Source organism: Lampetra planeri, chromosome 5, assembly GCF_965212315.1.
Source record: "Lampetra planeri chromosome 5, kcLamPlan1.2.h2, whole genome shotgun sequence".
NCBI lineage: Eukaryota > Metazoa > Chordata > Hyperoartia > Petromyzontiformes > Petromyzontidae > Lampetra > Lampetra planeri.
The window spans coordinates 17,035,901-17,047,520 of record NC_136111.1 but is presented as its reverse complement, the minus strand read 5'-3'; the positions used below and the strand labels follow the sequence as shown (position 1 = coordinate 17,047,520).

The following is an 11,620-nucleotide window of genomic DNA, read 5'->3' as shown; positions in this document are numbered from 1 at the left end:
GCTGATAATGGAGTTACGCCACTGGCAAGGGGCACTGATATCGGTTTCAGGGTTCTGGATATACGTATAGTGTTGCGTCACGGTAAACACATTCCTGCGGAGGGAGCTGGTAGGAACGTTGGGTTGCTCGGTCAATGGCCAGGGTCAACGGCAAATATGGCCGACTGTGAGGGCGGGCACAAGCCGGCGTGAGTAGGTTAAACGTTGAGTTACGGGGTGACCAGCCCCTCCCCACCCAGCCCCACCCCTCCCACCCCCCACCCAGCCCCACCCTCCCCACCCAGCCCCTCCCCACCCAGCCCCTCCCCACCTTCCCCACCCCGCCCCTCCCCACCCTCCCCTCCCCACCCAGCCCCTCCCTCCCCACTCAGCCCCTCCCTGGATGATGGACGGACGGACACAATAATCCCTTGTGGGCTGGTGTAACCAGGAGGTTCCTACCAGTATTAACTGTGCATCTCGCAGCTTTGTGTCCAAATCTCCCGGGACCAAGCTTGAGCACAATACTCTGCCACTGAATAGATAGATGAGTGAGCTAATAGCTCAGTGGGCTTAACCTGTTAAGAAAAAAAAGTTTCATTTTATTTGCATATTTAAAAAAGTTACGTGTTTACCTTTCCTATACTTTGCACTCCTATTGTGTTTTTGTATTTGTGGTTGTAACTTTCTGACCCACCCCTACCGGACATGTGAATAAGAGATTTATAGCTAATCGGATTCCTTCATTATAAATACATATTCTGATTCTGTTCCTGACGCGGTTATCTGGCTTGACCACCTGCCTGAATGTGAAATTGTAGTTGATGCTCTGCATCTACATTAGCCAGAGGAAAATGGAAACAAACGACGAAATGTGCAGTGGCTAGCTGCCCATGCATGGATCGTGATGCTGATATTGATGGATCTACAGATGTTTTAAACCCGTATAAAATAATATGTAGGCTATAACGATACAATATCTGTTTCAGTTGCACCGTGTATTGAGTTTAGAGGAAGACAGTATCACAGTGACAGTATTAATAACAATAATTAAAGGGACAATACTCAATGAAGCTATGCGTCTTGCTTAGGGCAATTAGATATTTGGGAAAATATCTAATTGCGATTTTTCTGACAGTTATTGCGATTTAATTTGCGATAAGTCAAGCTTCAGTTCAATATTCACTGTGTAATGGATTTAAAACGTGATGGAGCATTACCACATGATACCATCAAAAAATATGAACTACTCTATTCTAATGCAAGGATGGTAACTTCAAATATATGAATTTCTTCCAACATGTATTTATTAAAATGTTTTAATTGAAATTCAACAATGAAACATAGAACAATTGTTAAGTTAAATAAATAAAGTTATTATAATAATACTGTAAAACAATTCCAATAAGAAAGTAATAGGACTTTTCAAATAGCAAACAATCGCAGTCTTTGCGATTTGATAATCGCATTGTTTCAAATTGCGATTTTAAATCGATTCATCGTTCAGCGCTCGTCTTGCTGTCATGCCGGCCCCATTGTTTTGGGATTTCATCAAAGGGGGCAACTTCATGCTGCTCTGTTGATATAATAGCCAGATTCATTCATCGGGCTTGGTCCATGGTAGATCGCAGGTAATTTTGAATGAATATAAAAAAAAAAAAATTCTTAACATGTCTTTACTTCATTATAGATGGTGGTTTTGGGTCAAATCGCGTAAATATAAATGTGTCGTTAAACCACCCACCACCCGACAAAGCCAATTAGCAAGGTTTGGCACGTAAACAAAACGTGGCAATGCATTACTAGTTCAGCACACCGGTGTGTTGGAGAGTAAACCCCAGAGGTGGGACAAAGTCATTGTTATGCAAGTCCAAGTCGAGTCGCAAGTCATCAAATTCATGACTCGAGTCTGACTCGAGTCCAAGTCACATGACTCGAGTCCACACCTCTGGTAAACCCACTACAACATTTACAAATTCGATTACCGTGACGTTTCGCCGGTAATTACAACAACTAGCAGCATCAGGCGAAAGCCAAAGTTGTGGATAAATCTTCCTGTGTCGGTCTTAAATAGACGGGGGATAAATGTGATGTCGACACCTGTGAGACAATCACGTGGGGAGACCAGAGGGAGGCGGTGGCGGTTAATGTATGCATATAAATCTATTATTGGTTGGGTTATTCACAGTTAATGAACATACATAATGTATGTACATCACATTCTATATTTGAAGCTTTCGTGACTGCAAGGATTCAAACTCTTAGTTCTTTCGGTAAAGTCACGTAGATATAAAATGAAATTAAAATTAATAAAAATAAATTAATACATTTTAATTTTTTTTACCTACGTGACTTTACCTAAAGAACTAAGAGTATGTACATCACACATGCATATTATGCACGTGCATTATGGATGCATATTAAGTATCACATTCTGCCGTTTTTGGGTACAAAAATCGCAATACCTGTTATTGGCTGCTCACAGTTAAAAAACAACAACTATATTCTGGATAATATTGGTCGCGAAAGCCTGCGGTGTTAAATGTCTCTACTTGTTTATCTGTCGATTTGGGGCCCCCTTGTGGCCGACAGGGCCCCATGCGTCGCATAACGCTGCCATATAACCCCCCCCTCCCTCATAGTTGCGCTGGGCCACAATAAACGCGGACTTTGACGGAATCATCGACCTTAATGATACAAGCCAATTAAATGAAGGGGCGCGTGTCACATCAGAAACAGATTTATTATATATCCTGGAGGAATCCGATGAGCTATAAAGCTTTTTGTCACGGATGTTCCAGTAGGGGCGGATAAGAACATTACAACCACTAACAATACAAAACCACGATAGGAGTGCAAAGTACAAGAAAGGTAAACAAATCACTCAAACACGTACAAATAAAACTCGACCAATCCCATCCAAAGCCCACTGAGGTATTGACTTCTTTTTCAAAAAGCAATCTGGCCACAAATGATAGCTCAACGAGGTGGCTTATCATTTGGACATTTTATAGCAGCAAGATAATCGAATGAATCGACACAGCGATTAAGAGCATATGTTCCACATGTGGGGCAAAATCTCCGATGGGTGATGCCGTCGGGTGTACGATTTGCATCGCATTACAGCGCCACCTGTCGAACCATCAGACAACACAAAAGATCGATCTGGGTGAGAGGCCATGTCCCCCACATGGTGGTGGTGGGGGGGGGGTAGTTGTCGGGGGGAGGGGTGGATGTGGGGGGGTAGTTGTGGGGGGGGGGTAGTTGTGCGCGGGGGTTGTGGGGGGTGGGTAGTAGGTGGGTAGCTGTGGGGGAGTTTTGGGGGGGGGTAGTTTTGGGGTGGGGGTAGTTGTGGGGGGGGGTTGTTGTGGGGTGGGGGGGTTGTGGGGGGTGAGTAGCTATGGGGGGTAGTTGTGGGGAGGTTGTTGTGGGGGGGGGTAGTTGTGGGGAGGGGTAGTTGTGGGGGGGTTGTTGTGGGGGGGGGGGTAGTTGTAGGGGGGGGGTTGTGGGGGGTGGGGGTGAGTAGCTATGGGGGGTAGTTGTGGGGAGGTTGTTGGGAGGTTGTTGTGGGGGGGGGGGTGGTAGTGGGGGGTGGGGGTGAGTAGTTATGGGGGTAGTTGTGGGGAGGTTGTTGTGGGGGGGGATTGTTGTGGGGGGGGGGGGGGTAGTTGTGGGGAGGTTGTTGTGGGGGGGGTAGTTGTGGGGAGGGGTAGTTGTGGGGGGGTTGTTGTGGGGGGGGGGGGGGGTAGTTGTAGGGGGGGGGGTTGTGGGGGGTGGGTAGTAGGTGGGTAGCTGTGGGGGAGTTTTGGGGGGGGGGTAGTTTTGGGGTGGGGGTAGTTGTGGGGGGGGGGGGTTGTTGTGGGGGGGGGGTTGTGGGGGGTGAGTAGCTATGGGGGGTAGTTGTGGGGAGGTTGTTGTGGGGGGGGGTGGTAGTGGGGGGTGGGGGTGAGTAGCTATGGGGGGTAGTTGTGGGGGGGGTTGTTGTGGGGGGGGGGGTAGTTGTAGGGGGGGGTTGTGGGGGGTGGGTGTGAGTAGCTATGGGGGGTAGTTGTGGAGGGGTTGTTGTGGGAGGGGGTAGTTATGGGGAGGGGGTGGTTGAGGGGAGGGGTAGTTATGGGGGGGGGGGGGTAGTTGTGGGGGGGGTAGTTGTGGGGGGGGGTAGTGGGGGGTGGGGGTGAGAAACTGTGGGGGGTAGTTGTGGGGGGGTTGTTGTGGGAGGGGGTAGTTATGGGGGGGGTTGTTGTGGGGGGGGGGTAGTTGTGGGGGGGGGGTAGTTGTGGGGGGGATTGTGGGGGGTGGGGGTGAGTAGCTGTGGGGGGTAGTTGTGGGGGGTAGTTCTAGGGGGGGGGGTAGATATGGGAGAGGGATTGTGCTGGTGGGGGGGAGGGCCGCATGGCTTTATGAACGAATCATCCAATCACAGGGGGCGAGTCAAACCACGCCTTCGGGGGCGACGTCATCATCATCAGTTAGCTCCTCCTCCTCACCGCACACCGGAAGTGACGCGATGTCTGTCAGTTCGCGAGTTGCCGGGGCGTTCAGACGCCGATTTGCCCGTCCCGCCGGGTTCGACTCCGGGCAGAGGGGGTCGCGGCCGCCCGAGGAGGTTGCAGAGGAGACGGAGAAGAAGGAGTGGCCGGGTGGGGGAGGCGGAGGAGGAGGTGGAGGCGGCGTAAGGGGCACGTGTAGCTGCTCCCACGGGGGTCCGTGCCGTGTTGAACCCAGAGTTTCTGGGTGTCGAGTACCCGAGGCGCGCAACCCCTTTGGCCCTTCGCGTTTGGGGTTAAATCGCGGTTCTGCTCCGTGTTCTTCGCGCCCTTCGGAAGATGCCGGGCCTCGTGGTATTCGGGCGTCGTTGGGGGATTGCGAGCGATGACCTGGGACCGCCGACAGCTGTGGAGTTCGTGCTTCGTGCCGCGTGGTGAGCCGGGGTCACTGGGCGGGGGAGGGAGAGGGGAACGGAGGCGGTGGGATCTGAGGGGTTCTTCTGTGTCCCCCTCACCCACCCTGGGGTCCTAAGGGATTTATGGGTTTACTGCTCACGATCCACAACACTGGTAAAAAAAAAACATTTTTTTCTGGCCTGGACTTTTGCAGCTGTTCTAGACTAATTTCACAGGGTGCTGATTCCAAATCTGATCTCAGATTTGCTCTATCACATCTCATTTTTATGCTATCGGCATACCCCATTTTCATTGATTACCCGAAATTAACTCTGTCACTTATGATTGCAAGTTGTTGCGAATCAGTGACTGCTTTAGTGTTAAAATATGGTGCTGTATTTTTAGGATAGTGTGTTTATAATATCATTTTATGTAGATATTCACATTTATTTAATACTTTTCTTCTGCAGTTTTTATTGAAAATGCAATATTTGATATCTCAAAAACCTGATGTGATAGACAAAAACTGATGCCAGATTTGGAATCAGCACCCCAAAATTACCTTAAAACCGTTGGAATACCTTATGCCAAAAAAAGTGTTGACCAGTGCAATGGGCCAGAATGCGCCCCGATCCCGTAAGCTAATCGGAGCGAGCCTAGGACGGTGTTTTGGATGGGTGACCGCCAAGCAGCATAACAGCTGCTGTGGGCTTGTTGTTGTTGTTGTTGCAACGCAGTGTGTAGTTAATTGTTGTACTGTACTTCTAAGCACCCGCATGTGTGCTCCCCGCGCCGCCTTCAACAACCCGTCCTGGCTACTTACCAGCTTGGTTAAGTATGTTTAACATGTCGGCTTTCGCGACCAATATTACGCGATTTTGGACGATTTTTGACCCCCCCCCCCACCACCTAGTCACACGGCGTCACAAACAGTCAGACCCTCCCCTCAAATATGACGTCACAAAGCTCTGCTCCCCCCCCCACAAAAAATAAAACATGCTTTAAATGACTTTAAACTATTGTCATTGTAGTGCGTATTTAATGTGGCGCGATGTTGTAGGAGAAAACATTCATTAAAAAGTCTATTTAATTAAGTAGAACGTGTTGTCTATATTTATTTAAAGTTGCGCACATTTTGATATGACGTCACATTTCTCAACCCCCCCCCCCCCCTGTCACACATCGTCACAAATGTCTGACACCCCCCCCTCCTAGGTGCGTGACGTCATTTATAGACGGCCCCTAAAAGCGCTATATAAATAAAAGGTCAGCATTTTCATGGTGGTGAAGTATGGGCACCAAAATTCCCAGAAGCCGCGCACGGCGTGTGGAGGCCCCGCATTGAGCAGTGGATTGGCAAAAAGCACTGTGGTCAGTTGCATAAACGAACTTAACTCCCCTAAAGTGGTTGTACACAACTGGCCACAGTGGTCTAAAGCGGTTACACGGTCTGACGGCGGGGTCACGATGGGGTCAGAATAAATCCATAAACATTGGTCCGGTGGTTAATTCGATTGTCTGTTTGACAAGCTAATCATTAACCAAGCAGGAGAATGTCAAATCGTGTATTGATCGACGCAAGTCGGCATTGTCTCAAAAAACGAGTGACTGCAGCCATGACGACTGTTGTGGTTGTGATGGGAGTGATGATAGTGTCTGTGACGTCCACAGTGGTGATCGTGATTGTGTGCGATGGTGATGTCTCATCCTGCGCTGGCTTGGCAAGTGACAGCCTTCTCCCTGATTGGCGTGATGATTGTAGTAATCACATTGCCAATGATCATGGTGGTAGCAATCGATGGCAGTGATGGTGATGTTGCCCGAAACGAGTTGGCGGTGGTGGCTGCACTTGTATCTGGGTGATGGTACATGGTGGGTCGTGACAGTATCCATAATAACGGTGGTCGCGATGGTGATGACGGTAGTGCATTGTCCTTCATTGCAAGGCACGCGGGCCGCTGGGGCGGCCCCTGGTAGCCTTTCGTGCGGCCCCCGACAGTACACAAATGAGATAACAGCCCTTGCAGGGCAGTGTGGCGGCTCTCACACTGATGATGTCTTATTGGTGAAGAACAACTGCGGTAGTGACCGGTGGCGATGTTGATGTCGCCCGCGCAGGCTCTCGGTGGCGGCCGCCCTGCTGTCGGCGCACAGCGGGAATCTCGAGTGCCCCGGCGGGCCCCTGCTGCGCATCTACCTCATCGGTGTGCTGGCGCTGCTGTGCGCCACCCTCGCCACCCTGGCCTCCATCGTGGCACTGAGCATGCAGGGTGAGCGGCACGGCTCCACGGCTCGGCTCGTTGATTCACAGATGAAAAGAGCGATTGTTGTGTTCACGATGCGCGCACGCACGCACATACGAAACGAGTCACGTGCGAGAATATGTTGTGATTTGGGAAAAGAATTTGCAAGAGAAATGGAAATATTATTTGCATGTGCTTTGTTACGTTGACGTATATGCTAATAGAGTGAGCATAATTGTAAACATGAGAAAAATACAAATGAGATGGTAAAAATGTGATGAAAAAAGTAATATATTCGAATCATTGACTTGATTTGTGTTTTCTTGTCAACCTCTACCGTCAGCAGTGTGGATGGGTGTAGCGAGGTGCAATGCCCCCCCCCCCCCATCTCAACTCCCTCTCTCCCCCTATCTCTACCCCCCCTCTCTCCCCCCTATCTCGACCCTCTTCCTCCCCCACTGTCTACACACTTGGACTGCGCGCTCACCTTCAGCTCCACCTCTATCTCTACCCCCCTCTCCCTCCCCCCATTGTCTAACACACTTGCTTTACTTGTACTACTTGGACTCGTGGTGCTTTGTTCCTACATTGGCGCTGGCTGCCCCGCCCATGCCGTTTACGCCGCACAGCTTTGCTCACTCTGAAAGCCCTTATAAGCATCTTCTTGGTTCTTTCGGTAAAGTCACGTGACTTTACCGAAAGAACCAAGAAGATGAATCCCTGCAGTCACGAAAGCTTTAAACCCTTATAAGCAGTTGCATTTGGAGGTTTGCCCCCCCCCCCCCCCCCTTTTCTCTCCGCCTGATGAAGACCGCTTGTGTTGCGAAAGAAACTTCGTGTTTTTTTTGCTTTTATTTTTAATTGTAATTAATTTTATTATTATTTTCTTCTGTCTATTTTACTTTACCGAAAGAACCAAGAATATTCGAATCATAATTTGGAATATTCGTTTTTTTATGGAAATTTCCACAATCCAAATTCATGACTCAACTCGGAAATCAACTGGTTGGCCATTATGGTGCATATACCACCTACAGTATATTATGACTCTAAAGCATAGTGGTGTAAGCATATTAATTGTAAAAAATCATTAGCAATTATTGTGATTTGAGTCCTGTATTTTGAGTGTAGCAATTTGTCATCAAATACAAAAAATCATTACATTTTAGCCATATTAGTTTCCATTAATTCCATTGAGGATAATGTTCATTAATAGCGATTTTGGGCCACGGCTAATATGCCATGACATTTAGATGTGCGTCTTCCAAACGCTCCACTTAGTACAAACTCCACTCAGTCATGAAACCCAAACGACTGCTGCGAAAACTGTCAAGCACCAAGAATAACTCATTGCCCAATCCGCGCCCACCACCTGTAAGGGAGCGGCCTTCCCGTCTGTCGCAACGTGTCTCAGTCACTCGCATCCGCCAGCCGCACCTGAAGTGGTGGCTGGCAAGCGATAGGTGCACAATACAGTCGGGGTTTGTGTCGTATCCAAATGCAGCTGGCTGACATCGCAGGCTGATGCAGTTTGTTATCTCTTAAAATATGAATTAGTCCCTTATTATCTTATGAAGATTTTTCTATCAGCGTCTTTATTGCGAGGTGCTTTACGACAATTATAAAATTGTCCGTAAGATGAGAGTGGTTGAGATAAATAGTGGGATTGTTATTAAAAGTGGTAGTGTAGTTGTGGTGACAGGAGGATAGACAGGGGTGGTTAAGGAGGGATTGGGGTAGGCCTGGTCACTGCTGGGGGTTGGGGCAGGGAGGAGTAGCAGGAGTAAGATGGGCTAAGGAGAAGAGATGGGTTTTAAGGGAGGATCGGAAGCAGGTCAGTGAAGATGATTGACAATCCACTGCTGGATGAAGGCCTCTCAACACGTGTCAGTAAATGGGTGCTGTTTGGCCATTGGGAGACCAGGACCGGTTTACGTCAATCGCCACTGATGCAGGCCCTGGCCAGCACTTAAACTCAGGCCGCCGCGTTCACAGCGCCATTGCGCCAACTGCTGCGTCATGGCTGTATCCATTAATTGTAGAATTTTATGCGAATTCTTTTATGGCTGTAATTGTAACATGGGATTTTAAGAACTGTTTAAATAATTGTCATATCATCGGTCCTTGTAATTTCAATGAATATGGTAATTGTTATATGATTATTCATGTTTTATATGCAATTGCACAGGATTTTAATTTCATATTGTAGTTTCCTTCATGTTCTTTATAACTCGCCTCCCCACAACCTACCATTGAGGCTTCCCATTGCTGTATCACACGTGCGTTGCAAAATCAATGTCGAAATAATCCTTGATTCTTAACTCATCCAGATTTCAAGTGAGGCAACCTACTCACTCTACTGTCATTTCTGGGCAAGGGTGTAGCCCAGAATTTTGGGAAAGCCTCACACACAGGATTATGATAATCTGAGTGGTCTACCAACCACCACCTCTCAAGCGTCGGATCACAGGGGTGTGTGTTGCCACTATGCTCGGTGTTGCATGAATTTAGCCTGGCCCGGTGGCGTTTGTCGTAAGCAACGGTAAAGCCCTGAGTTTCGCAAGTGAGCGTCATGAACGGGGGGAGGAGCGGAGGGGGGTCGTGGTTATTTCCCACTTGGTATATTAGGTCAGTGACAGGTGGCACGTGGACCCGCCCGCACTGACGCCGGAGAGACGGCACGACCACCGCCCTTGGATGTCGTGTTCAACGAGTCAGGGCAGGGCCGATCGTTGAGCGGGACGGATGGGGGCTGTCGCTCCCCTGGGAGGGTTGGCATGTGCGAAAAAAAGCCAAATTCGCCTGCCGTTGGCCCTGGACGACCGAATATTGCCAACACGATATAAAAGCCCACGTGATGAGAATTATTAACAGCCGGAAGGAATGGGTGGCGGGAAGAGTACTCGGTGGTCTGGGACCTGGTTAAGTAAAGGATATTAAATTAAAGAGTTCAAATCGGTGGAGTACATTGCAATGGGCCTTCATGTCGTTAAAAAATTGAAAGTTAATCATTAACCATATGGTTGGTTAATCTTGAGGCATACATCGATAATGCATTTCTGTGGGATTCATTGGTTGAATAAAGGACAAGTACTATTTAAAAGGTCTCTCACATGCTTAAAGAACATCGGTATGATTTAAATGGGCTCTCACCTCAACAATTTAATGGCCAATGACTGAGCCACAGACGCACCCTCTCCTGATGATGCTTCAACAGAAATTGAACCCAATTGGCCTTTCACCTGGCTAAAGTGGATCTGTCAACAGATAATAAACATAAATGGACCCTCACCCTGGTTAAATAAAGTAACACAAATACACACATCGAATCTAAATGCTAAATAGCCTGGTCATTGTAATTCAATCAATAGTTCATGAATCTCAATGGGCTTCGACTGCTTGAGACAGATCAGTCAATGTAACGAGCGTCCTGGTTAAGCGGTGTCGCGACACGCCGAGCGAATACACGAGTAAAGATCTGCCGCGTTATCAACCGAAGCGACTGCACAAATAAACCGATGAATGCACGTGGTGGTGGTGGTGGTGTCACCCGCGGCACAGGCACCATCAGCCGGCCCGGCCCACGGTGCCACATGCCGGCGCTGGTGTACGTGCGCGCGTTCTTGTACGTGCCCGAGCTGGTGTGGGTGGCGCTGGGAACGTACTGGGTGTGGGACGGCAGCCCGGGCTGCGAACGCCCCGTCGTGCACGCTGTGCTGGGCACCGTCGTCACCAAGTATGACACACACACACACAAGACAAAGATCCCCCGTATAGCCTTTAACATACTGTTGGGGCAAGTGCTCTGAGCGAGTAGCTGGAACGGCACACGAGAGCGTGGTTGGTCAGCACCATACCCATCCGTCATTGTCTCCCCAGTGGTGATGTTGATACATTTCACTAGATACTCATTTGAGGCTGAGTCGAGCTAGGGGAGGCCCAGGAATGGTTGAGATAATCGTCACTGTTGTCGGCCGTGAACGGGAATCGTGACTCGGCTTACCGAGTTCGTAGTGAAGCGCACTCACCGCTACGCCAGCGATCCCCACACGTGCACATGCACACACATGGCACACGTGAGCATGAGTCCACCACACGAGCATGAGCATCCGAGAGAACATGACATGGACATGAGCACACTTGGGGATTTAATGAATAATCACGATTAGGGATCGCAATTTTACACACAATCATTGGTGCACAAACATTAATTTTCACGACTAAGCGTGCACACACACACACAATGTGATGGATTAAAAAAATGAGTGTTAAGGATTAAATACGAATTCTTGCAATAATATTGTCTTTTCATACTAATCACAACAATACTAATTAGGAAAGTCACAAGTGATTAAGTTAATGGTTGTTTGAGTAGAAATGTTCTCTTAAAGAACTTGGCACCACAGATAGGAATCTAACTTGACATGAGTCGAACGGATGAAATTCCGAGTAACCACTCGGAGGTGTCGTGATAAAACAGTGCTGAAAGCTCACGACAAATGTAAAGTTTTGCAG

At 48.6% G+C, this 11,620-nt stretch overlaps 1 protein-coding gene across 1 annotated transcript in view; it reads left to right on the top strand.

Annotated features, from left to right (window-relative positions):
• Nucleotides 1-4,486: 4,486 nt before the first annotated feature.
• Nucleotides 4,487-11,620, top strand: part of LOC144719033 (diacylglycerol lipase-beta-like) — an 18,980-nt gene continuing 11,846 nt past the window's right edge. Inside the window, exons 1-3 of the mRNA XM_078594768.1 lie at nucleotides 4,487-4,900; nucleotides 6,981-7,132; nucleotides 10,667-10,841. Of these exons, the coding sequence (XP_078450894.1) occupies nucleotides 4,806-4,900; nucleotides 6,981-7,132; nucleotides 10,667-10,841 (422 nt within the window). The 5' untranslated portion in view covers nucleotides 4,487-4,805. The remainder of the gene's footprint in view (nucleotides 4,901-6,980; nucleotides 7,133-10,666; nucleotides 10,842-11,620) is intronic.